At 47.5% G+C, this 27,450-nt stretch overlaps 1 protein-coding gene across 1 annotated transcript in view; it reads left to right on the forward strand.

Moving 5' to 3' along the window:
- Positions 1-6,308: 6,308 nt before the first annotated feature.
- Positions 6,309-27,450, forward strand: part of CASZ1 (castor zinc finger 1) — a gene marked incomplete at its 5' end in the record, with an annotated part of 40,595 nt that continues 19,453 nt past the window's right edge. Inside the window, 9 exons of the mRNA XM_009702013.1 lie at positions 6,309-7,149; positions 9,972-10,040; positions 14,884-14,974; positions 17,041-17,205; positions 19,785-19,957; positions 20,715-21,583; positions 23,577-23,718; positions 24,825-24,888; positions 27,425-27,450. The exon at positions 27,425-27,450 is cut by the window's right edge and continues 150 nt beyond it. Coding sequence (XP_009700315.1) covers positions 6,309-7,149; positions 9,972-10,040; positions 14,884-14,974; positions 17,041-17,205; positions 19,785-19,957; positions 20,715-21,583; positions 23,577-23,718; positions 24,825-24,888; positions 27,425-27,450 — 2,440 coding nt within the window. The remainder of the gene's footprint in view (positions 7,150-9,971; positions 10,041-14,883; positions 14,975-17,040; positions 17,206-19,784; positions 19,958-20,714; positions 21,584-23,576; positions 23,719-24,824; positions 24,889-27,424) is intronic.

Below are 27,450 nucleotides of genomic sequence, written 5' to 3' on the forward strand. Positions count from 1 at the left end.
GCTTGGGCTCGAGCTGGCGAAGCTGCCGGTTGCAGGCCTGTATGGCCCCCTCCGCTTTGGTCCGGGGTGCCAACTTGCGGGCAGTTGCAGGGTGTTTTCCCTCAGGCTGTGCGTGCATTGCTCGTTTTCAGATAGCTTCTACCTTATTTTTGTGGTTCATTCAAAAGCTGAACTCAGCAAGAAGTGTTAGGGGAAAGCCCCAGATGAATTTCTTTCTCACTTTCTGATACCCAGGTTCCCCCCAGATTGATTTGGAGGGGGCACACGAGTACTAAGCCTTGGTAAAAGCTTAGGGTAAATTGAATTCTCTCCATTAGGGCAGAGCAGCTCCCTCCCCCGATTTGTCACACAGCTGGGTTGGAATCTAATTGAAAGATCTCCCCCTAATCTGCTCCACCTGCACGCACCCCTCCCCTGATCTCAGCACTTTGTGAATCCATCAAACTTTCCTCCTTTTGTGTGCACGCGTGTTTTCCTCCTCCTGTTAATAATGCAGCCGAAACTCATCTCCGTCTGTCCGTTCCCCTTCTGGAGAGGCACATTCTCTAGTCTTCACGAGTTCAGTGGCAGCGCACATAATTATGCATATAAGATATAAACAGAGCTGTTTAATTATCCTTCGCCACATCAGTGACAGAGTAATTAACAAACATTGCAAGATCAATGAGGAAAAGTGTGACCTTCAGTTTCCTTTGATAGGAAAGCCCTTGTCGTTCCCAGACACAAGGTGATTGTGCCTGGACTCTGTTTTTAGTTTGTTTTAATTCCCCCCCATTTGCAGTTTTTATTTGCTACAAAAACTAAAAGGAGGGCAACTTAAATGTAAAAAATACGTTACCAAACTGGGGAAAATGAAAATGAACTGAGGTTTCTCACTGGGTAGGAGTTCTCAATAAAATGCCTTTGTAGGGCTGTATTGTCAAAGGATTATGCAAAAATATATATGCATTCACGGGGGGCTGAAGACTCATTTGTGTTTAAGGCAGGTAATGGCACATGTGGGCTCTGGTTTACATATACAGCCACATAGGATTTGACTTGCAAACAGACGTGCTGCCAGGTCTTCACCGTCTGTGTCAAGAACCCTGTTGTAAATGTCGTTCGCAACGTTTCCCTGGAAAGCACAAACTGAAACATCCCTTGCTTTGGAAAGGACAGAGTTCTTTTCCTCCTCTTTCTTTTTCTGTCAGTGTTCCAGACAATGGGTTTTAAGCGGTTCATCACGGAGTCCTCTCAGACCTGGTGTTACTGGCTGCAAGTTAAGCTTATTCCAGTGAGATGTGGAGCTGCCTATACCAAAAGGGAGTTCTTGTTCTTGGGAGTTGGGGGGTAGCAGGAGACAGTCAGATTGAAGGAGAGGAATACAGCTTTGCCCTCCCGGTCAACACGGCTTTGGGGGAGTTATCGCAGGAGAACCTGGTTTTGGAGGTTCTGAGCACCCATTGCTCCCCCTGAGGACACAGAGCATACAGAGCTGGCAGCGCTGAGCAGCATTTAAAATTAAGCCCATGCTTCTTTGGTCAGCTGGAAACTTGGGTAAAAAGCAGTAACCACACAGAGAACCGGATCCTGCATCTAACTGGCTTTCTTGATCAGTGGGGAAAGTGATCCTAATTTTCTGGGGCTGAGAAGGGTTCCTGCTTCCTGGGGTCCCGGTGTGTACACACACACAGCCTGCCATGTGGGACTGCAGCTGCTGCTCATGTCCTGTAGTCCGGCGCTGAATCCCTGCCACCTTTGTCTCCTTCCGGGGTCAGACAGTGAGGCTTGGTGTGCATCACGCAGGAGTTTGCAGAGACTTGGTCCACGCTGTTCAATCCTCACTCTTTGAGACAAGAGGGAAAACATGCATGTATGGTGTCCGTGTTTCTTTTTCTGAGCCACCCCTTGGAAACAAGGGGCTAATGAGTCGGTGCTCAGCCTTGCCTTATGTGCCTCCCTCTCTGGTACAGCTGGGAAACATGTTCAGGAGTCACAGAGCGGGTGCCTGTCAGGAGATGAGTGTCAGAAGTTGATCTGGACACACAGATACATTTCGCCACTGCTTCACGCACCCTCTCCTGCCCACTGACTGACCCGTACTTCCCTATGCACATTTATATATAGCGTTTAGATTTCCCAGTGCAGTCTCTGACAAAGATCCCATTCCGCAGCCTCTCACCGACGCACACGTACCCAGGGAGATTTTCCTGTACAGTGCCATGTTCTTCACTCTGCCAGTTACTTACATAGTGGGCTAAAGTAGTCACCAGGAGCTTTGCCCTGTACAAGCTTTCAGAGTTCTCCTTTCTTTTCTTACCCTGTTGGCTCTGTCCTTAGAAAGGGAATATTGGCCCTGTGTTCAACAAGGAGGGTTTTCTCTTCATAATTTCCTGGGGAGACTCTGCTGAGGAGAACACGCACGATGAGTTTCTTGCTCATTATCCTATAGCCCCCCAAGTCTACATGTTTTCCCACCCAAGCAGAATAAGGGACAGAGCCCTGGCTGGGATGTCCCATCCCCCAGTACCCAGACCTTGCACTCCATTTGGGCTCTTTTGCTTTTCCTTCCATATATAGTGTGCTGCTGCAGGCTATTTTTAGCCCCTTTTTTGCTAGCTTCGGATCCTTTGTGATACGATAGCTGCTCTGAGACACACAGATCTCTGCTCTTTGGCAATGCCCACAAATGGAGAGCAGCAGCAAGGGGAGAGGGAGCCCTTTTATTATCACACAGAAAGGGAGAGAAAAAACGCGGTGCAGGGGAGGGAGAGGAAGACGCAGGGACGATGCTTCCTGTGGCTTCCAGGGCTCTGCACTTCTCACAGTGATTTGATTCCCAACCGCTGTCATGCCTCACTTTTGCCTGCTATGGGTATGAGGGAGGTTTTCTGTCAATTGGGTAATAATAATAACCTCTTCACTATGTGAAATGAGTTGGCTGGGTCTTGTACCATCTTTGTGGTGAGACAGCTCCCTTCCATGAGGTGCCTCGACTAGAAGAGCCTCTAGCCTTCTGGTTGGGTGCCTATGCACGTAAGTGGAGGTTGTCTTGGCTTTAGGGGATGTGTCGGTGGGCTCATGCTGGGATGAGCGAGGGTGTGCTTGCTAGGCGGTGGGTAGTGGGAACTGGCCAGGGTTTTGTCTCAAACATGGATGAGGAAAGACTGAGCAGCATTCGCCAAGCTGTTGATCAGGGAGGGTATCGCAATCATCTGGAACCAAATTTGAGCAAAGGAAAAGCAGAATGCAAGATGTTTGGGGGGATGAGGGGATTAAATCCAGGGCAGTGAAACCTCAACTCAAGCTCAGACTTCACAAAGCTCAAAAAAAGGTCTGAAAACTCCCCCTTTCCTGTGGTCTTGGGTTTTGCATCTAATTGTTTGCACCAATTGAGGTCTAGCCACGAGTACCAAAGATGCTTTCCAAGACCAGGTGTGCAGATGAGAGAAGTTTAAAAAGGAGCTGCTCTCCTACAACATTTCATTTTCTCCAGTATTACAAAAAAACACTAGGTTTCCTTGAATCTCCTCTCTGGATTTGTAATGTCTGTGGGGCCTGAACCGAACTGGGATTTGTAAAACTGACTTGAGATGTAGGATTGAAAAAGAGGGTGTCCTCTTTTTTCATGTGCAGCAGGTAATGGTAAAGAAGGAAAGGGGTTGGCTGGCTTTCAGTGCAGCTGTTAAAGCTAGTAAAAAAATCATACTTAATAGTTTAATTTCCTATCAGATCCTCTCTGTGGTATTATTTTTCCCCTTGCAGTTTGGCACAGGCTGGCTAGAGGTTTTCTGTGCAATGCTTGGAAGTCAGGACATTGTGAAGGAGGCTAGGGGATTGTTTTACAGGTCCAAAAAGAGAGGAAACAGGTTGCAGAACACAGAGAGCAGATTTAACAGAAACAGGGAAGTGTTAGACCCAGTAGGGATTTCATGGGTTTAATCACTTTTGTTGGGTCATAGGGTTACACTGAAATGGAGGTGGAGAAGAGAGGAAAGGAGGTAAAAAGGAGAACTGCTTTAAAGCAAGATGAAATTGTTTAATATGTCTGTGTGTGAAAGATAAAGTTGATGGCTTTGGCGAGGTGTTGGAGGGGCCACAAGAGAGGGTCAGGTGGGGAAGCAGAGATGAAATGATCCTGCTTCTGAGGATGGGGTAATACAGCCTTTCCTTGTGACTTCCTTCCGACAAGTCTTGTTACTGGATGCTATGGGGCATGATTCTGCATTTAACATCCTTTAAGATCAATACTGACCCATGAAGTTGTGCTACAAAAAGCTACAACCTGAGCCAGACACTGCAGGGGCATTGCCGCCCGTTCTGTAACTCACAGGGTGTTTATTCTGAAGTCAGGTGTCCCAAAATCCCATGCAGGACGCTGGACTTAAGTGCCCAGAACTGGAAAATCATTTATGGCTAAACCAGATCCCAGCACTTAGCAGGTGTGGCTTTGTCCTTCTGCTTGCAGGCTTCAGGCATGTTCTTTGCATTGCCTTTCTCACATGCCACGTACATGGGCAACTAGTGCAGCAGCACTTTGGCTGCATGACCATAGCTGTGCTGGGCAATATTGAAACAGGAATGTGACCTTCGTGATCTTGCCCATTTTAGTGCCCGTTGCTGGCAGTCTCTTCCTCCGTATAGTCCTGTGGAAACTGATTTGTGGAAGCTGATGGTTACTGAGCTCCGACTTTGCTCATTGACTGGGTCTTGTGGGCGTGGAAACGCTCTCGTGTGTGTGCATGCCTGTGCGTATGGCAACATTGGCTCTCAGATCCCCCAAATCCTAGGGCTCTGTTTTCGTGCTTTGGATCTGCTGACCTGTTCTGTGGCTATGTCTTGGTGCCTTCCTTTTCCACTGTTTCACGGCAGTGTTGGTTGGGTTTGAGTGGGACCCAGTGCTCAGAACCTGCATTCTGCTGCCAGTGTACCTGCCTGTGCTGGCTCCCCGTGCAGGAGTGTGCTTGCCCGTGAGAGCTAGAGTGAGTGATTGGAAAAGATGACGAGGGAGGTTTGAAGGACTCCTGCACACAGTAAATCTTTACTCTGCAGGAGAAAGCAAGAGGGAGAGGAGGAGGAGCGCTGTGTCAGACTGAAGCCTAAATGAGTCCAAGCTGGCACGTCAGAGCAATCTTTATTTCCTCCTTTACGCTGATATTGGGTGACCTCCAGATCTGTGTTCTTCCCCTCCTGGTAGCCTGTGAAACTGCCTGAGGGAGTAGGGGAGGGAGGAAAGGAGGGAGAGACCCAAGGAAGGACAGCTTTTTCTCATTCTTCCTCCCTGTGATCACGCTCAGGTGGACTGACCCCTTCCTGCCCCTTCCCCAACCCATGCCCACATCAGGACAACAGCTCTTTCTGTCCTCAGTCCAAATGCTGATGCAGACAAGGCTGTTCCTTACCTATTTTGCACCTGCATGGACTTTTCCCTTTCCTGGTCTTGCTGGAAGCTGTTCCTGGCTGCTCAGGAGGCTGCCGATAGGTTTCCACAGCCTTCGCTGAACTGTGGCCCCTTTTCACCTGGAGAGTAGAGCTCTCTAGTCATTGGGACTGAGAAGGAAGGGAGCAAGTTGGGTGAAAAGAACTCTTACAAAATCGACAGGGAAAGGAAGGACTATAACAGCTATGGGGAACTACCCTGGCTTTGTCTTGCCTTCTCTTCTCCACTCCTTCCCCCCGACTCCTCACTGCTGAGCGTCTTGTGCGTATAGCCTTTGCCGCTGCTTTCCTTCTCTACTGTGCACTTTTCCATTCTGCCCTCCTGCTGCTCCACCCCATATGATGTCTTGCCATCTCCCTTATCCGTTCCATGCCGTGCTGACCTGCCTGCCCTCAGCCCTGCTCTTCACCAACACACATAGCATATCTTACATGTTTCTACCCCCCCGTACACACGCAGACACGCTGCCGTCTATCCTCTCTGCACCTCCTTCCCTATACAAACACACACAAGGACAGAACTGTACCAACCTCGGCATATTGGCATTGGTCTCACTTCCAGTAAAATTACTTTTTCTTCATATTAGGCCAAGGCAAGAGTGCAGAGACATTTATGAAACTTTGTTTAATGTACTGAAAAGCCATCGGCTAGAACATTTAGGAAATTGATTTTCCTGGCATTGATGAACTCTTTTTATTTTACCCCAGTATTAATTACTTTTTTTTTTAAAACAAATTAATTTAAGAGTCGTAAAACCTAACAAGTGAGCCAAACGTCAGTAGATCATGTTCCCCTCTCCCTTTACTCCCCCTCCCCGCTACTAGTGCTGGTATGGGAGGAGAAGAAAAATCAACGCCTTGCATGACTCTCTCGCTGTGGTTCTCTCTAGGGGAAGCTTCATCGCTGCGGGATTATGCTGCCACCACCATGAATGAGTTCCTGGGCATGTTCGGCTACGATGATCAGAACATGCGGGATGAGCTGGCCCGCAAGATCAGCTTTGACAAGTTGAACGCTGCTACCTCAGAGGCCACTGCGACTGCTGCCTCTCTCCCTGGCGAAGATGCCATGAGCAAACGAGCCCGCTTCTCCAAGTATGAGGAGTACATCCGCAAACTGAAAGCTGGAGAGCAGCTCTCTTGGCCCATGCACTTGGCCAAATCTGAGGAGCTGGGCTCCAAGCTGGGCAAAGAAACTTCCTCAGTGTTGGCACAGCCCATTCGGGTGCCAGGTCCAGATGCCTCCATGCTGACGGAGACCAAAGCCACCATCCTGCCGCTGCCCTCTCCCAGCAGTTCCCAGATGCAGGGCCTGATGTCACGGGCCTCCAAGTATGACTTCTTCATTCAGAAGCTGAAGACGGGTGAGAGCATCAGGCCACAAAACGGCAACACTTACAAGAAGGCCTCCAAGTATGACCTAGAAAACGTCAAGTACTTGCACCTTTTCAAGCCTGGAGAAGGAAGCCCGGATATGGGAGGAGCTATTGCCTTCAAGACAGGCAAGGTAGGCCGGCCTTCCAAGTATGATGTGAGGAACATTCAGAAGCTTACTCCAGTAAAAGCTCCAACACCCAGCCTGGCCCCTGCTCCCCTTGCCAGTACCCCCAGCAGCACACCTGTGGCTGGACCAGAGCAGTCCGTCTCATTGCCGTTCAACACTCCTGAGTATCTGAAATCAACTTTCTCCAAGACAGATTCCATCACAACTGGAACAGTCTCTACAGTAAAGTAAGTGTCCTCCCACTTTTCATACCTTCTTATCAGTGGGGGATCATACCTAAAGTCTGCGTGTGGATCAGTCGGCAATGCCAGTTCGTGTGATGATAAATACTGCACTGTTCTGTGATGTTTCTTTTTGCTCTCTGTTGGAATGTCTGCTCCTCTGTTGCACCTTAATCTCTATTTATCTTATTTGCACTAAGGACGTGGCCTGCCATCAGCAGTCACAACCACAAATCTAGAGCCCACTGGCTCCTGGGTTTGTATGTTAAAATGAAAGATGAGGGAACATGGTGCTGTCAGCACTCTAAGGTCAAGGTTGTAACTGCTTTACTTTCTCCTTCTTTGGTTCCCCAGGGATCCAGCTGTGTCTGTAGGAGAACCTGACTCTTGCTTCTGTTTAACTCCATGGCAAAACTCTGCAGACTTTACCGTTAGCAAGATGGGGCTTTTTGTTTGTCCCAGAACTCAGAAGACATTTTGGTGCCTGATTCCTATTAATTTTCATAGGAGTTAGGCATATACATACTTCTGTGGGGCCAGGCCTGTGTCTTCTCAATTTGCTTGTTCCTTAGACAAACAGAGGTGATTCAATTACCCCTCAGTCTGAGTGAACTCATTAGCCCAATTACGCTAATAAGCTCCTACACATGCGTTGCTGGCAATCTCTGCAGTGATGCCACTGGCTGAATGGAGATACCTGAAGGCCTTGCCAAACCTTGGATTACTTTTTAATGTGGCTTCCAGAGGTGGTAGCTGTAGACAAGCTATATATGTACGTGAGGCTGCAAAGAGGGAGGAAGGGAGGGACTTCTCTGCTTTCATGTGATGGTTTGGATTTACTTGTTTCTCACTGAGGGCCTGGGGCTGTTGTGAGCTGTGAATCCCATGGGGTCATTTGTAGTAAGTCTAGGACCTCTGTCCTGCACTTCTGTGGCAAATGCCATCATATGCGCCCTACTACTTTGCCCTCTGGTAAGGAGGAAGGCTGTTCTATGTTTAATGTGTGGACCTGAGAGGCCTTGGGCTGAATCCTCACTCAGATGCTCTTTGCAGTCTCAGGCAAGTCTGTATCCCCCATGTTCCATGTTTCCCCGCCTTGAAGGCAGAGCTAATGATTCCTGTCTTCCATGTGAAACAGTCATTTCCCAACTGCCTGCAGACAGATTTGGGGGCTCTGTGGGTAAGGTGTATGGGAGAGGGCAGAGGATTATTAACATTTGCATCTGGCCCCTGCTCAGGATGAACCCTGTATGTGCTCCAGATGGCAGGCAGGGACTCCTATTACTAAAAACCACTGTGTTGTCGATGTTCCTGTAGGCACAGTGCCTGGTTGTGATGGGTGACTTGGCCAGGGGCTCTGTGCCTGAAGAGTGTGCAGAACACTCGGCTGCCCGGAGTTCAGTGGCCATCCTAGAGCTGTGCTTGGAGGGCAGTGAGCCTCTTATTTGCTTTGGTGTTGCGCTGGGATCCCAGTTTGATTTCCTTTCTCTTGCTCATTTCCTGCTGCTTGCAGATGTGGGTTTGCAGCACCGTGGTGATCCCTCCTCTAGCCACAGGGCTTCCTCAACTGGAGCATCATGATGGGACTGCGACAGGAATGGAGGTGACCAGGGCCTTCAGCCTGGCGGTGTCCTCCCAGTGTCCTCAGCACACACTGGAGTACAGAAGGGGCTCTGGGCCCTTCTTCTTCAGACTGCTCACTAGATACAGACTTTCATGATAAAAGAAAGCAGCCCATTAATTGTGCTGGTGGAGGAAGTGCCAACTGTGGTAGCTGGGACCTGGCTTTCCATTCAGAGTCCCCACTGGGACCAAATAACCTGACAGGAATTACCCCTTACTCTCACACATGTGCACGTACACCCTAGCCATGGGTTTAAACTCTCTTAACGTCTAATGCTATTAACCTGCCCTGAACTAATCTACCTACTTCAAGTGAACTCTGTGTGAAAGTGTCCTTGTTTAAACCAGGCTATAGAGCTGTCATGAGTAGGAGTGGAGGTTGGGTGCGAGCAAAACTGGGAAGGAAGGCCGCGTATAGCCTGTCTGGGGTTGTGTTGGTATGCCACTGTCTCTTAGGTAGGCTGGAGTCTGGCCCTGTATCTCTTTTTCCCTTGCTGAACTCATTGAGGATGTAATTTCTGTCTGCTTCCTAATGACGTCAAGTAACCCAGGCTTATGTGACAGTTGGGTGCGGTTGGGTTGGTTTTCTCCTTGATTAAAATACATAAATACCTTTGCTGCCCCATCTGTCTATTGGAGTTGGGGTATCTGTGAAAAAAAGAGGCAGTTAAAGCCCCGTTGAAGGGCACTGGGAGCTGGTTGCCAGTACCAGGGTAGCAGTGCCCTGTGCCTGCTGCCCGTAGGACGTGTGCGGTAGCTCACCGCGGGGCTGAAGCACAGAGCCTCTTCTCCCACAGCGGAGCCTAGGACAGACATATCTCAATGGCCCTGCCGTGCTCGTAAGGGCAGTGTTGCCAGGTGCTTCAGGGTGATGTTTGTTTTCATGTGGCCATCACTTGGTTGTGTATGGGTATTTAGGTTTTTTGCTGTGGAACAGGTTTTCGTGGTTGGCCTTCTCAGTGTCTCCAGCAAACTAACCTGAGTCCTGCAGAGCGGGAACATGCAGGAGGGGTGGTAGGCGGCCTGTGTGGTTCCCTGGGAAAAGAAGGTACAGGATTTGAAGGGTAAGGGGGAGGGAGGGTAAACCTATGGATACCCTGGGCCCTCTCTCCTGCTGTGTCAGTGGTGAGTGAGAGAAACAAGGAGCTGAGACTGTGCCCTGTTCCTGCCTGCTAACCAGCTCTGCCCTGTGTGTTTCTCATTAGGAATGGATTACCCACTGACAAACCAGCTGTCAGCGAAGACGTAAATATTTACCAGAAGTATATTGCCAGGTAGGCAAAACTGTGGACTTTCTTGGGGAGAGGGCTGGAAGTACGAGGGTGGAGTGGTGGTGGGAGAGATGAGGTCTTATCCATCTGGATCAAGTGTTTAAACCAGTCATTGGCACTTCCATTTCCCCCTGGCATCTGTACTTGCTCTGTTCCCTTGCTTGGGAGAGCAGTAGCTGCAAGAGGTGTACAAGCATGCCAAGAGCATGCTCGGCTCCCCAGAGCTGTTAGACTTTCTGACAAATAGTGGAAAAATGTTTCACGGCAGAAGCCCAGGATTTAAATGGGAGCGCTGTCTCTTGACTGTCATTCTTTCTGTCCATTGCTGTGCTATCCCCAGCCTTTTTCCCCTACCACGTCCAGTGCCTGCAGGAGGCAAGCAGAGAACATCTCACCTCTGAGAATCTAGGCTGGAGGAATCCACAAATGGCTCGAGTTTAGGCAGATCTTGGCATCGATATGGGATGTTTAGCCTAGAAAATTTTGCAGCTCATTTATATGAGAAACCCTCACTGAATATGGTGCAGACTAGGGCGCCTTATCACAGCTGTGGGCAAGCTTAGGTCAGGACTGAGCGATGCTGAGAGGGAGCACAAGGCTGTTGTGGTAAGGCAGAGCAATGCCATGAGAGCCAGAGGGACAGAGGAGATTATTGCATGACACCTGCCTGGTTTGTAGCTGATGGTGTAAAGGATCCATCAGCCTTTGTCCCGGCCTGTGGAATCCTCCATCTGTAGTGTGAGAAAGCTCACTACGAAAGCCCCTTGTATACAGAAAGGAAGCAAGCAAACACTTCTCTCTGGAGAAAAAACGGAAGGGTTTGTTCCCACCAGCACTTGGGCACTTGTCAACAAGAGGGGAGGGAAATCTGTACTGTGCTTTCCCACCTTGCCAGAGTCTACAGAGTCTCCCTGTGGGAGGCAGTCCGCTGCTGGGAAGGTGCAAGAGAAGATCTTGGCACATCGGCGGGGGAAAAGGGTGGGAAGAGTGCTCTCCCTAGCTGGAGAGTGGAACGAGAGGTGATTTCCTTTCCTCCCTTTGTGCCCAAATCCCTGGTGTAGGAGAAGGGGACAGAAGACCACCTGGGAAGAGAGGACAGTGCCACCACCACATGCAGCTCCTCAAATAGCAATGCCTCTAAATGCATGTGGCAACTCGCTGCCTCCTGGGAGGGTGTAGGAATGAAAGCAGGGGGTTAAGCCCATCTTGGCGTGGAGCAGAAGGAGCAGCACCCTTTTACTGCTGAGATTGCAGGAATCGCAGAGGTTGCAGCGAGAGGAGATGCCACCCCTTCTGTCCCCAGTTCCCCTCTCGAGCAGAGGACTACAAACACTTCGCCCACATCCACTCTTCGTAGCGCTCTGCAAGCCCCTTCCCCTGGGCCAGGCAGGTAACAGAGGGAGGCCTGTGAGATAGCTAAGGGACACCACATCCTGCTTAAAAAGCTCCACCGCAAGCCGCCCGTTGGCAGCACCGCCACTTCCCTTCAATTTACACACAATTTTAAAAACAGTTTAAAGCCTTAAAATCAAGGGGTGGGGGGAGAGAGACATGACACTCTATGTCTGTACTGCATAATTAGCTTAATGAGCTTGCCAAAGCCACTGCCAAAAGCTGCCCAGGGATAATCCATTCTCTCACACAACAAAACAAAACCTCTTACTTAGCTAGTTTGGGTTGGGTTGTTTCCCCCCCTATATATTTATAATTAAGAAAAAAAAAAAAAGACCACAGAAAAAATTATTATTATTATTATTAGTGCCTCAGCAGATGGTGCTTCTGGCAGCACTTGCTTAAATATTTATTTCTGTGTGGGTTTCCTCCCCCCTTGTAATTGGGGTGGGTTTTTTTTTTCTTCCTTCTTTCACATCATCGTTACAGGGTAATGAGTCTGTAAACACTCTCTAAACATGCTGACTTCTTTATTTATTATTTTTATTATTATTTATTTATCAACTCTTGCCAGATCAAGACTAGTTCTTTCTGGCCAAAAAAGAAAAAAAGTGAACCGATTAAAGTAAGGGGAGAGGGAGAGGATTGTACCTGTGGAAATGAACCTGTGTGCCTTTATGGACAATTTAGGAGTTTGGATTTGCCTATCAGTGTGATTAAATGGTCTGTGAGTTTGCTTGTTTCAGGTGTGTGTGTTTGTGTCCGTTCGTGGGCATGGAAATTGTGGGTATGTTCATGTAAATTCAGGGGGGTGTTCATGTACCTTAGAGTATGTGCATGTAAATGTGCGCGTGTGTATGCGTGTTAGTAAGTGTGGTGTGTAAGCTTTCCTGTTATGAAAAAGCTAAACAGATGCTGTGCTTTAAAAATTAATAGCTTTGAACTGTTTCAAGTGTCAGAAGAAACACAGGATAAATATAACCCTTTAGGAGCCTAACCTTACAGACTGAAAGAGCAGAATTTCCCCTTTGTGGTGTGTTTGCTGCTTCCCTCCTTCCCCAGGCACACAGTTTGGTAGAACACTTGCCTCTCCCTTCCTGCGCTGCAGACACCACATACACACACCTTTCCGTGGCACGTGGAAGGGAGGGTAGGAGTTGAAGGGCTAGAGTGCTTGTTTAACTGTTGCTTTTAAGGCTGAGCCCGTGAGGTACTCCTGCTAGGATGCTTCAAGTAACTCATCCCGTACAGTCAGATCTCTTCAATGTCTGGTCCTTCTTTTACCGCAGTTGGCATCTCTGGTCATTTCGCATCCTCACTTCCAATAATATTTTGGACCGCTCTGCTTCAAAGGTGTATATTTGTCAGCAAGGTCTTTATCTTCCTCTTCTCTCTGCCTGGCCTGCGCTCCTCAGTTCTCCAGCCCTGCACAGCCCTTTGCTCTGTCTTCCCCAGCTCATCAGTGGAATGGGGAGGAAGCTTTCCACAGAGCAGTGGGGGTTTTTTCCTTTAAAGCCGCTGGTGGTGCTGGTGACATAAAGCCCTGGACTAGCAGGACCAGTTGGCTCGATCTGCGGCCGGGCTGCGTGTACCTGGTTAATGCCCTGGTGACTCAGGCTGTGCCTCTGCCCTGTACTAGCCTCACGGTTGCCCAGGCGTTGAGCAGGAATCGCTTCCTCTGCTTTCAGTTCCACACCTTTGTTTGTGCAGCCAGCCTTACTGTTTGCCTTGTGGTTTGTTTCTTCTCCGCTGCTGAGGTTTGTTCCAGTTTCTCAATCACCTGTTCTGACGTGATCCTGATTTCCTGCAGTATTTCTTCTCCTTCCCCAGGGAAAGGCATGTCTGCTCCTGGCATCTGTCCCTGTCTCCCTTTGTGAATGCTGAGGCAAAGAAGTCATTTAATTTTTTAGCAATGTCTATCTTTTCTGTCAATTAAGTCCCCTTTCCATCTCCTAGAGGCCCTGCTGTCTCCACAGTTGACCTCCTCTTCCTTACTGTGCTTCAGAAATGCCTTATTTAGTACTACTTTTCATCCTGACTTTTTCTGTCCTGTAGTTTAGCGTTACATTACGTTATGATGATCCATAATCTTCCCTGCTGCTGCCCCGTTCCTTGATTGCCCAGGCCACCCTGACTCCTCTTATTTTTCCTTTTTACCCATTGCCCTTCCTTGTTTCTTTCCCATGCCCTTTATCATACGCACTTCTGCTGTGTTTAGCACTAAGTGACGTGAGGAACCTTTGAGGAACCTTTGAGCAGATGGTACTTTATCTTTGAATGTTTCCCCTCTGAGTCCCCTTCTCTCCACTGCTTTTCCCTTTCAAGCTCTTCAGCTCTTCCAGAGTCCTCTGGAATATACATCAGAGAGTTCATTGCACTGATTAGCCTGTTCCTGGATCGTCCCCTTTTGCCAATTCCTAATGTGGCTTATCAGTCAATACATTCTTTGTACTGACAGTCCGTATGTAGGTATTATATGGCATTTCTGCCTTTCTGTTGTGGTTTTTTTTCCACCCTGTATGTTAGGAGTTACCACATTTGCTGTGTGGAATGCTCAGTGGTGGCCTGCAGAAATGTTCTGGGGGCATGTTGTTGGCTGTTGCTTCTTGTGTCCTACTTTTAATTGCCCTCAAAGGCAGGCTGAAAACCCTGTTCTTTGGCATTGCACTATTTTTTGTTGTGAGCAAATACTGTATCCACATGGAAAATAGTGATTAGCAGGGCTGTCGTGCATGGGAGAAGATGCGCACGCAGGGCTGAGGTGGTCTGCTTGTAACGCTGCGTTCTGTTCCTGTTGACCCATCTGACCTATCTTTCCATTGATCTGTCCATCTTACTGAAAGTTCCTATGTAACTGTGCCATGATCATCTTCTATCTGTGTGGCTTACCGTCTGATCCACTGGTTTGCAATCTTCTCTGTAGTGTGATGCCGTACTGTGATAAAAAAAGTCTTGAGACATAACTCATACAAACAAATGAATGCCTGAGCTATTCTGAGGTCCTACTAGATGGGCGTATACCTAAAATTTAGAATCCGTATTTGACTGATGTGTATTTGTCTCCTTCTGGCATGGGAGATTTCTGAAACTCACTGCTGTGATATCTAAACTCACACATGAGAGTTTTAGAATTGTATGGTATTCTGTTCAAGGAACCCTCCTTCCTTGCTCTTCCCCAAGTAAGCAACTTAAGAGGTGAATTTCAAAGGGAAAGACAGACAGATCAAGGATGTGCAGGACCTGAGCGATCCTGCTCAAATAGCACCTTTAAATAGTGACCACTAGGAAAAGGAAGGCAGGAGGTTCATCATCCTTGGAGGGGATAAAGGAGGTGGGGTTTAGTGCCATCAACATGGGGGATGAAAGCAACTTACCTTGCTTACAGGCACTACTGTCAGGACACTGTTTTATTCTCTCTCCCTTTCTTTCTTCTGTCCTCCTCTCCTGTTTGCAGGTTCTCTGGCAGTCAGCACTGTGGACATATACACTGTGCATACCAGTATAGAGAACATTACCACTGCCTTGACCCAGAGTGCAACTACCAGGTAAAAGAATGGTGAAAAGTTACCAGCACAGCTAACTGAATGTTAAGGGGTACAGCCTCGGGGAGATGGGTGTCCTCCTGTGCTTTCCTCCCCCATGCGCACACATGCCTCTCCACTTTCCCGCTCTGAAACAGGGCAGGATATATTTTGAACTTAGTAGAACCCTGTTTTGTTCCCATTTAACTCGATCTAACACGGTTTAACCAAACCCTGACCGCTATAATGAAGAGCAGAATATAGATCAGCTCAAGTCAGTGGGAACTCCTGCAGGTTTGTATCAGTGAAACCAAGAGAATAAATTCTGCTGTGTTACAAATTGTGCCTGCAACTGGGGAATGCTGATCTGTTAGTCTGTCTCTCACCCTCCCGCTGCCCACTGACATTGTAGCAGCACTATCTGCAACAAAACACCCAATAAGACCAGCAGCAGTCCGGGATTTGTGGGGAAAGCATGGGGACAGGAGCATGTGCGATGCTGTAATCACTGGGAGAATTGCCAGGGTAGCGACGTCAAGCCAGCCAAGTCACGTGCCGTGTTTGTTTACCCTCTTCCCTGGTCTGTGCGTTTGACGCTGCCATTTCTGTGGTCAGGCTGCATGCGTGTCAGTGGGAATCCCAGAGTTTGCCTCTCCTGTGCATCAGACACAACTTCAGCCCTACCCCGGGAGACCTCTGGGTCTCAGAGGAATGAGTCTGACCACAGCGTAGGAAGTTGATCTGGATCTGCTGGGTTTGGCTGTGGGTTTCTGTTGATCAAAGGAGAGTTTGTCTCTGGGATGCCTGTAGTGGTCCTCCTAGCCCAGCATTTGGTAATCGAGATGAGTCTGTCCCAACTGTGACACGGATATCTCTGCACCAGAAAGAGAGAAACACAAAGGATGGAAAGACAGAAAACCCTATTATTATGATTGGCCTCGTGATTATTTCCTAAGGAGTCTGGAAGCTGCTTGCAAAGGAGCTGTCTGGTCTCGCAGGGAATAAGGATTTAGGCTGCTTTTTAAAATGCAAATTATTTTATGGCCGAGATATATTTTAGAATAAGTAACGCTCTGTAATAAGTGGGCACAAATTAACGATGATTGGCAATAGCAATCCTGTATGTACGCCCTGGGAAATCATACCTCCAGCCTCCAAGGGATTCCTGTTGAAATCTATATCCATATATTCCCGTGCCAATACCAATGAGATTGATCAGGATTGATATTATAGGAGGAAAGAGTGGAAGCGATAATCATTTGTTTCCTGTGAGGGAGACTAGAAAAGTTGTTAAACATTAGAATACAGGCCTTTTCAATTACTCCTCAAAATAAATGGATATTGATTTCTTTTTTTAAAAAAATCAGATTTACTTTCCCACCTTCACTGTTAAATATTGATGTCTGTGGGAAATAGAAATGAAAAGCTTCATTTTAAAGGCACTTAGCCTCCTCTGACAGTGAGGTACCCCTTCATCACTTCAAGCAGGTAGAGGATGAAAAAGATATTTTGGTCATACAAATGTAGCTCTGAGCTTTATTACCATCTTTTTCTGAGACTGGAAGAAAGTCCTCTGCCCCTGTTTTCCTAATAAAGCCATCCTACCTTGTAGGGGAGGCAGCAGACTTACAGTGGGAAGATGCTGTAAAAGAGCAGAGTGTTTTTCCCAGTTTCTAGTCTGACATGAATGTGGCAGCCAGTGTCTTGCTAACCCCTACAGCGAGTGATTTGGAAGCTTGGATTACTCTTGTAGGCTATTTAGTTCACTGGTTTGCTTTCTAACTATAGCAGTTCTTGAGATAGTAGCAGCTAAAATTATGTTAGAATTGCAGTCTTAAAGCTGCAGGGAGCGTATTCTGGACATCACCCCAGTGTCACGTTTACAACTTTTCATGTGTATATACTTTCCCTTTACCAAGAAGATACATGCACACCTATTTAATCTGACTCTCTTGGGGTGATTACTGCTGAGCTTTAAACTCCTAGTACCCTAAGTTTATTATTAACAACAACAAAAACCACCCTGCCCCCAGGATTACTCACCCACTCCCATCACGTGTGTCTCACTGTCTGTCTCTGTATCTCTCCAGAGATTCACTAGTAAACAGGATGTGATTCGGCATTACAACATGCACAAGAAACGTGATAATTCCCTCCAGCACGGCTTCATGCGCTTCAGCCCCTTGGATGACTGTAGCGTGTACTATCACGGCTGCCACCTGAATGGGAAAAGCACACACTACCACTGCATGCAGGTAATGGCTGGGCTGGGGAATAGGTGGTAGCACACAGGGCAAAGAAAGAGCCATCCTTTGAGCTGTGTCCTTTTTGGGGTGGACTGAAAGGATTCTTGAGGTCAGGCAGCCCAACACTTCCTTGTTAGAGAGCAAGGGGCTGTCTTGAAGCAAAGGGGTGACATTCGTAGCCTTTCTTGCCCACTTCTGATTCAGGCACCTCTTTGAAGAGTCTGTGCCCTGTCCTCACTGCACTTGCCCTGCCAAGTGTTGGAAAGGGTGAAGGGAAACTCCGTTCTCTGCTTTTAGAAGCCTTGTGCACGCAGTGAGGCAAAGCAGGTCTCAGGGTTTTCTCACAGTCTTGGACTTCACTTGTTCAAACAAGTCCCGTTCTCTGGGATGCAGGGACCTCTCTGCGATGCCACTGCACTGCTTCTACTCAAATCTGATCTGTCACTCCCTTGAAATCAGACTTTCCTGTGACACACCTGCCCTTTAACACTGGGTTAATTTCCTCCATCATCAATTTCTAAAATAATTAAACTTTAATGTCACATATCGAGACTTAACACCCCTGTTTCTCCATCTCCTTCACCAGTGGTACTTGGCTGTGGTGTAGGCTGGGAGCTTTGTTTCAAGAGCCAGCCAGGCTTCAACAGCAGCGTAACCAGAATTGGAGTTGCTGCATAAATGTAACTGTGATGCCTTTACTGTTTTTAGACACGGACACACCAGATTGTTTGGGTCTTACCCTGATCGTTCTTCAGATTAGAGGGTTTGAGATGTACTTGTTTCATTAGAATTGTGGCCTAAACCATTGCCATGAGAATGTGCTGTAGTTACAAACAGAATATAATCAGGCATCCCTTGGCGAAAGCTTTTCTGTTCTGAAAACTCAGGTCTCACTTCCTGCCCTATCCCAGCAGTTTCAGACCCAGTTAAAGTCACAAGGCCATAATCACATGCTTAAATGCTTTGCTGGGATAGACTTCAGCATATGTTTAACTTGAAGTCAGGTAAGCTTTCTGAAGTCAGTGGGGCTTAAGCGCATACTTAAATGTTAGGCATGCACTCAAGTACTGTCCTGAATAGGGGTTGGTTTAAGCATGTGCTTACAACATTTGATAAATTGAGAATTTCATGTGACTTTCTATTGAGGACATTTTCTGTTATGCTTCCATAATATTGATTGTTTAGTTTCTTCGATTGACCAGGATGGGATTTGTTTAATTTTTTTTTTACAAGTACGAGGAGTATTTTACAGCTTTAGGTCACTTCTAGTTTGAATAGAGACCCTCGTTTACACAACTATATATGGGTATTTCCATCCTGTGCCCACTGTCTTCCAGTAAAATAATGCCCATGTAAGCAGTGTTTTACAGGAAAGGTGTCTGAATATAAACTCCCAATTAAAGAAAATACTGCTTAAATGGCAGAATTTGTGCTAGCCATCTCATGGGGTTTTTTTTCTTTATGTCCATAATTGGTGTGGATAAAATTCAGTTAGTTGTTTATATAAACTGACATTTTTTTAGGCTTTAGCACCAAGAGCCACATTGCAAATTATTCCTAAGGAGGTTTTTGTTTAATTCTTTTTTTTAATGCCGTGCAGGGTCTGTCTTTTTTCAAGGTGTCAGTGTGGAGAGAGAGAGGCTCTTTTATATTGGAAATAACTGGAGATCCTTTTTATTTTTTTTTTTTCCTGGGTATTTGTCATGGGTTTTGTTATTGCCTGTTTGAATCAACCTGGGCTGAACTAAGAGGTGGTGTTTTCGTTCTCTTCACTTCTGAGATGGTGCAGGCATTGGCACACGTTGTGCTAGAGGAGAAGAGAAAAAAAAAAATCCTCCCTCAGCAGGACTGAGGACGTTTTCAGATTCCAGTGTTTTTTTACTGAATATGGCAAAGTTGCCCGCTTTACCCAGAGGAAGGCAGGTTTTCAGCATTCCGTCCTCGTCACACCATTCCCATTTGCTGCACGAGTTTAAAATTATTGAAGTGGTAGTCTTGAACAGTGACAGGGGAAAAAAGTCACCGGTTTGCTAAGATCAGCTGAACACAGGGTTTATGCTTTGCTAGAGTGAAACCCGTATATTACAAGCTCAAAAGATTGGCTTCATGTTGCACCACCCTGCCTTACCTCCCAGAAGGTCTAAAGAGGTAGATAACTCATTCCCACTCAATTTTGTATTTCCCAAATAGATGCAAGTCCTACTTCGGTCTGTGTCGCTCCAAGATAACAAAAAGTAATGGCATCTGTCAGTGTTCTTTTCTCTTTAAGAGCAGGAGCCCTGCTTACTGCCTCCCTAAGCAGGCATGATTATCTGTAGCTGGTCTTTTCTCCCTTTGCATCCTCCCCTTTTTTTTCTTACTGTTTCATGCCCAGCGAGTTGTGGTTGTGTTTGGTTGGGGTTTTTTTTTCACAACTGCTCTATCAGTCTTTAGATTGGGAATAAAAGTGATGACTTAATACTCCTAGGAGAAGTGCACAAATGGAACTATTAAATGTATGTGTGCTGCTCCTGTGTTTATTGTTGCTGGTAATAATGCTAGGCTGTTAAAACGCTGTGCTGATGAGTCCCTGTTTTGGCCTGGGGTAGGTGGGTTGTAACAAGGTCTATACAAGCACCTCTGACGTGATGACCCATGAGAACTTTCACAAGAAGAACACGCAGCTCATCAATGACGGGTTTCAGCGGTTCCGGGCCACGGAGGACTGCGGCACTGTGGAATGCCAGTTCTACGGGCAGAAAACCACTCACTTTCACTGCAGGTGAGACAGCAGGGAAGGGGAGGAATCCTGCCTCAGAGTTGCATGGTCTGTTTACCTCCTTCTGCCAAGTCATAAATTCAGGACTGTACACAGGGACTTGATTTCTCCCTGCTGTGACCTTCTCAGTACTGCTCTTGAGAGAACTCATGTTCCAGGGCAGTTGTGACTTCCAGGATCTTGGCCACAGACCGCTCTGAAGGCAGGAGTGTGATCTGAGGAAAGGGTACCCGCTAGAAAACACATCCTAGAATCATTTGGGAAAGAGATCGCGGGGCTCTTCAGAGTTCGACTGAAGTAGGCCATTAATATACTGCTAATGGCACTTCCCGTGCTAGAGTTCTCTCCAGCCAACAGTCAGCCAGCTCATCCCTTTCAGGGCCAGACTCTGCCTTCTGTACACAAATGCTCTTCTATTGATTTCTCGTGTTCTCAGGAAGAGCAGGAAAGCACAGTTCGCACCTTAGTCCTCTTTAGCTGCTGTTTTGGTTGGAACTTTTATGGTGGGTGCCTGCATCCCCATGTTATTGTGGCTGTTCCTCAGAGTGGAGTGAGCTTCCCAGCTCTCTCACATGGCAGCGTTTTCACTTGCCTTGGTGTCACAGGTTAACCCACCTAAAGTTCCTCAACCCCGCTGGAGCCAGGGCCGTTGTCTCATGCTGGCTCTGGTCCTTATCCCAGAGGGAGGCAGGTGACAGCAGTTGCGTTGTGCTCCTAGCCCACACAGCCAACCACCCTCTCCTCCTCGATGCCCTTGCAGGCGACCTGGGTGTACATTCACCTTCAAGAACAAGTGTGACATTGAGAAGCACAAGAGCTACCACATCAAAGATGATGCCTATGCCAAGGACGGCTTCAAGAAGTTCTACAAGTATGAGGAATGCAAGTATGAGGGCTGTGTCTACAGCAAGGCCACCAACCACTTCCACTGCATAAGAGCAGGCTGTGGCTTCACCTTCACCTCCACCAGCCAGATGACCTCCCATAAACGCAAACATGAGCGCCGGCACATCCGGAGCTCAGGAGTGCTGGGCCTGCCTGCCTCTCTCCTGGGGTCCAAGGATAATGAGCAAGAGGAGTCCAGTAACGATGACCTTATTGACTTCTCAGCTATGAGCTCGAAGAACTCCAGCCTGAGTGCCTCCCCCACCAGTCAACAGTCTTCCGTTTCTCTCATAGTCCCAGCTGCACCCTCCTCCGCTGCTGAGCTTGCTTCCTCCCAGACCAGCAAGTCTGCCAACAGCATGACACCAGCCACCAAGATCTCTGGCCTGCTCTCCCAGGCTCTTCCCAGCAATATACCCTTGGCCCTGGCACTCTCCAACTCAGCACTTCCTGGAACAGCTGGATCCTTCTTCCCCATCATCCCCAGTCGGGTCTCTACACCACTTCCTGCCAGCTCTGCTAATCTGATGACTGCTGGTTCTTCTGGCACCAATCCAACATCGTCTGCTCCTACAGATTCCTCATCCCAGGCCATTTCAGGATCTGGTGAGCCAGCGGCTACTTCTTCTCCAGCTCCAGCGGCATCTATAATGGAAAGGATCTCTGCAAGCAAGGGATTAATCTCTCCTATGATGGCCAGGCTGGCAGCAGCTGCACTCAAGCCCTCTGTGGCACTTGAAGCAGGTGAGTTAATGCTCATCAGTTGTGCTAGTGGTGGGAGACAGAGCAGTGCCTAATGACTTGGAGAGGAGTGAATGAGAAGCCACCCAGTTGTCCATGGGACTGGAGGTGGAGAGGAGGTAGTAAAGGAATGTAAATGGGAGAATAAATTCGGTCGTGTCCAGTTCACCCATGAAGAGGGCAGTCTTGGCATGGCTTCCTGTGGAGCCTGGCCGTACCCGCGTGGCCAGGCAGGAGACGCAGCTTTGCCCACAAACGGAGCAGGCTCTGACCAGACCTGAAGGAAGAGCGCTGCCATGTGTATTGCCTGGTTTGCTGTAGGCTGAAAAGGGAGAGGCACTGCATTAAAAATGGAAATGAAGAAAAAGCTTGGCCAATGCTTGCAGGCCATACCGCAGCCTAAGCCCTCTTCCACAGACTGGCTTGAGTTTTAGCTGGGCCTAGCGGTGTGGATCCTGTAGCTCATTGCCAATTGTTTTTCTGATCCGGGGGGTTGGTTCTGTGCTCCAGCTCTGTTGTCCCAGCTGTGAGCTTGGAGATCGTATTGGTGCAGCCCACAAACTGGACCTTTCTCCTGTTCAGTTCTTGTAAGCTGTGCTTCTCTGTCCCTGCAGCTCCCTGAGCTGCAAGGGGCAGCAGCACCGTGAGAGGGGTAAAAGATGGGAATGAGAAGTCCCCTGGGGCAGCCCGGAGCTCTTCCTGCTGCCACCTAGACCTGGGGCAGGCCATTGCCTGTGCCCAGCCCTGCCAGCGGGGACGTGGGGCTCCCCCAAGAGCACGGTGTACCTCCGCAATCCCAGCTGAACGCAGTCGGCTCGTGGTGGGCAACGTGGGGCCGTGGAGGGGAGCTCTGCCTGGCAGCACCCTGTGCCACTGGGCTGCCCCCCAGCCCCTTTCCCCGGGGTGCGGAAAGGCCGGAGCAGGCTGCTGGCCCGTGGGGATGCGAGAGCCGCCGATGTCCCCTTCTACCCAAGAGCAAAGGAGGGAGTAGGACGAAGTGATCTGATTAAAGAGGGAGGGGAACCTTCACTTACTTTTAAAATTATTATTTGAAAAATCGTTTCCTAAAGCAGAGAAAGGTCATTGAGGGAACTATTTTCCTTTATTTTTTAATAAAATGCCACTTGCTGTCTGAGAAGCAGCTCGCCGTCAGCTGTACTGCCGGAGGGTAAATTAATATTTTAGTCACTTGGGGATTGTGGAAAAAAGCTCTGCAGACATGTTCCTGTCAGCAACTTTTTTTCCCTCCTTTTTTCTTTGCTGTTCTTCCTAATTTTTTTTTCTTTAATTTGTTCTCCCATTTCTCCCCCCTTTCCTCTTTTTTTTTCTCTTCCTTTAATTTGAATTTTTCTTTCATGGGCTCAGCGCTAAACCTCCTCCCCCCAAAAAAGAATTCCCCCTTTTTGCGGGGGACAAGGCGATGGCGGTGGCAAGAGGTCGTGCGGTTTGAACCCACCCCATTGGCTGTCACCTCCGATAGCCCGGTCCGGGCAGATGCTCCTGCTGGGCACGCGCAGTGGCGGGCCATCGCTGTCGCTACGGCAACGCTGGGATTGGGGACGAGAAAGGGGGCTTGACTAGCAGTCGAAAGCTGCCACATTGCCTCAGCATTAACAGAGTCTTTAATAAACGCTTAAGAGGCAGCCCCGCAAATTAGTTATGACAGTTTGTGCAGAGAATCAGGTCTCCCCCACGCTCCTTCCGCCCTTCTCCTTTAAAGGGCCCATAGCCTGGACAAGTTTGACATAATTTTGCAATAATTATCACTTGAAGAATTTCCACGCTGGAGTGGACGTCAGAACCCATCATGTCAGCTTGGCAATAAACGCTGACCAGCAATCCCAGCACTTCCCTCCCCCCACACTTTTTCCTTTGCTTTTTCCATTTATGCACTGGTGCTAGTGGTTTAACTTACTTATTTGCCATTGTAACCTCATTTTAGACCTACGTTTTTCATTTAATTTTTGCATTTAATTTCGATGTCTTTCTCAAGCAGGGAATGGACAACCAGCAGCTCCCGGACGGTTCAATCCAGTTCAGGTGAAGCAGGAACCTGTGGAGGCCATGGGATCGTCCTCTGCCACCAGTCAGGAGTCCCTGCAGGAGCACAGCTTGGACCTGAGCATCAAGGACCACGGGTGAGAGAAGTGCGAGGCAGGCACGCTTAGCTCTTTCCAGCGTCAAGCTCTGAGAAGTTTCCATACCTGTAATACGAGAGGACACAACATGTTGATGAAAGGCAATTTCATAGTGGCTGAGTTGGACGCCTCCAAACTGGAGGCAGGGGGGCTCTCTCTACTCCCCCTCAAGCGTATGTTCTCCAGATGTTTTTTTTGGGCTGCCAAGCACCTACTGACTCTTTGACAAGAGCCTCACCTCTTTAGGCAGCAGCATTTGCACTGATGTAATAGGGCATTCAATCAGGTCTAAGAGAGGCACTTTCCAGAGAAATTGGACACACAAAACAACTGGGTGTCAGGCTAACTCTGGTCTGGGTCTGGCATCTGCTAATCTATAGCGATGGTGATGAATCTTTGCCCTTGCGCAGATGGGAATGCAAAGTGTGTGTCCCGCTTGTCCAGCATCTCTACTGAGAATAGGAGTGTTTGGGGATTGTCCTGCGTAGAAAAACTGCAGAGGACCTGATACTGGGGATAAGTGAGCCTGCTCCACTTTGACCTCTCTGTACATTCCTTTCCATATTTTATTTAAACATGCCTCAATTTGGGACCCCAACGCTTGCAGACAACTACAACTGTTACTGATGCCCGTGAAATGATGAGGTTGCCTTTCAGCAGGCTTAGCTGTGGCCATAAGGATTGTTCCCTTGCCTTCCCCTCTGCTGCCGAGGGGACCTGCATCCCTGGCAGTACGAGGCTTCCCTCAGCATCCCCCCTGGGTTCGTGGCATGTTTCTGAAAGTCCTAACGGGACGAAGGAGTAAAACATGGGGTGGGTTGTGAGTCAGCTAATAAAATAGTGTGATGGTGTGGACAGTGGAGGAAGAGGTCTGGACTGTTTAATAGCTGAAAGAACTAAATTCTGCAGACTTGGGACCCTCTTTCTCTCCATCTTGGCTATCACAAGTAAACGAGTTTGGCCTGCCCAAGGGAGGGTGGGCATCATTCTCTTCCTCCGGATGTAGCAGGTGAGGAGTGAGGCAGCTTGAAGGGAGAAGGATTAATCTCAGTGCTCACAGTCCCTGTGCACATCTTAACTAAACCCTGTTGGTTTGTGTGTTCCAGTAATGAATCAAATGGCCACACAGTCTCGGCAAATTCATCTCTTTTATCCTCGCTTATGAATAAGGTAAGAGCTATCCATCAAACGCCTTTCATTCCCCCCACCAAGAGAAATTAAAGCTGCGATGGTGGGGAGGGGGGGAAGAGATGCGTTTGTTTTTTAATGTTTTGCCTCTAATAAGATGAGTTTGTACCATTTAAATTTTGAGACCATTTTTCATCGGGTATAATTTCAGAGCCACTGCTTACGAATTAATTTAATGAACTGGCTGAAGAAATATATTGCAGCCTCTGACACCTTTTTTTTTTCATCCTTTCTAGACAGAGGAGGGCTCCAAAAGATTCCCCCCCCCCTTCTCTCTCCATTTTTATTTCCAGAACCTGGCAACTTATCTCTCTTTTTATAGTTACTCATTTTGTTTATTTACATAAAAACATTTTCTTTCATTGGGGGAAGAGAATAATTTGTTTTTATGAAGGAAAAGAAAAAAATTAGAAGTTTTGGACCAAAATCATCCATTTCTGTCGTTCTGGTGTGAGTAATGGTGTCCAACAGAGCCCCCTTTACCATGTTCTAGAATATTTATTTTAGCTAATGCACGGTTTCTTTTTCCTTACTTTTTCCTTAAATTATACATCATCTCAAATATATATTTCCCTTTCACATGATAAATTCTACTGTACCAAGATTAATTTGCTGTTGTATACAACTGCAGTAGAGATCAGGGCAGCCTTTGAGCCATGCTTTAATATTCTACTATGTGATAGGTTTTACAGGCATAACTATTGCCATCCCCTTGGCTCTGGGCATTACGTGCATCAAGGCCATATAACCCTCAAGAGAGGGCAAAGTGACTTTGCCTAGTAATCTCTCGCCTTCTTTCTCTCTTATTTCATCACTCTTTTTTTCTCTATGTCGTTTAATTTCTGCGTTCATCCTTATGCTACTTTTCTCCTCCATTGGCTCTCTGTTACACCGGGTTTTTGATGTTCCCTTTTAAACTTAATTTCTTATTCGTTCCTCGTGTTGTCCCTTTAATGATTCCAAATACACAGCTCTTTCTCTAGTGAGTAAATCTATTTAGTAAGTCTGCTGTCTGGGGTCCTGAGTCATTCTGAAGGCCCCAGCTCAGGGAAATTCTCTTTCAATAGATACTTCACTTGAAAATCTCCAGAAGAATATGAGATTTAAGAACTGTGGTTAGAAATAAGCATTTGTTTGTGTGCAGCCCTGCATAAGATTCTTTATGTTGTGCAAAATAAGTGTAGCAGAGGTACGGAGTATGAGTTCTTCAGGTTTGTTCCTTTTTTAAAGAAGGAATGGGATTAACCGATGACACAAACCAGCAAAGAACAGAGCCCACTGATGGGAAGGAGCCTATTCCAAGACTAAGATTGCAGAATCAAGCGCAGTGTGCTCAGGAACAGCTCGCGCTTGCTTCTTCCTCTTGCTGCACACAGTTTCTGTTCACGGAGGAATCTTTCATTATTTGTCTTGGAAAAAGAACCCTTTATTGAACTCCCAACAAACACCAATGGAAAAAGACGACCTGAATTTCTGACTCCAGCCATGAAGAGCTGCAGTCTCCACATAGCAGCAGGGGCTTTACCTTCAGGGGGCATTAAGAGAGCCTCAAATAGCCAGGGTTCCTGTAGCGTATTGCAGTTTATTTAGGGGGCTGTCAGGCTTAATTAACTGATATTTATAAAGGGCTTCGAGATCCTCAAGTGGGTGGAGTTTCTAATGCGAGTATTGGGCCCAATCCTGCATTTTATTCATGCTCTGACATTCACTGTTGTTACTGGAGGGAACTGAGAGCACAACAAAGCAAGAGAGGGCCTGGGAAATTGTGCAGTTATTCTGAAAGAAAATTTTCTCTCTAAGCACTCTTGAGTAACTACTTCTTTCTATCCTGCACATCATACACCTGGACCTCTAAGCCTTCTCTGTGTAGAAACCATTTGAAGCCTTTCACACACTGCAAATTGTAAGTCCAAGTCCTGCTTTGTGGAGGATATGTCCATTTAGCACAGAAAGTGACGTCATTTCTTTACTGAAGTGAGTAAGAATTTTTGAGGGACTTAAGTGGAGCCAGAATTTTTCCCCAGTTGAATGAGATTTCCCCCCTCCCACCCCCAAACATACCTGATAGTTACTTTAGCTGGGATAAGATGATTCTAAATAAACTAGAGCTTACCAGTTCTATCACTAGCTCTGTACCTGGAGACTAGCATTCTGTAGCAGCTATATAGGGCTATTAATGTTTAAGCCTGCACACCTTTTCCATACTTGGATAGGGTATGTCTCTCTTCGCTGCAGTTTCCCTCCGTATAAAATAGACATGATGCTTCATTACTTTACACAAGAACCATAAATATTAGATGGGCATCCAAGTACTTTGTGATAGTTGGGTGAAGGATGCAGAAGAGTGAGGTGTTAGTAAGTTTTGCTGATGCAGTTCAGGCAGCCTGCACAGACTTCTTGTCTTGTTTCTTAATCTTTGAACACACAGCTTTCCATGGGACAATCCTGAGGGTATCCAGACTGGCAGTGTCCGTGGTTCTGTGCTGGGCTTGATGCAGTGTCTGTGTTCTTGTTCCAGATGTCCAAGACCAGTGCCAGCCTTGG

The sequence above is a fragment of the Cariama cristata genome, unplaced genomic scaffold (assembly GCF_000690535.1).
Source record: "Cariama cristata isolate BGI_N322 unplaced genomic scaffold, ASM69053v1 scaffold11696, whole genome shotgun sequence".
In the NCBI taxonomy this organism is placed as follows: domain Eukaryota; kingdom Metazoa; phylum Chordata; class Aves; order Cariamiformes; family Cariamidae; genus Cariama; species Cariama cristata.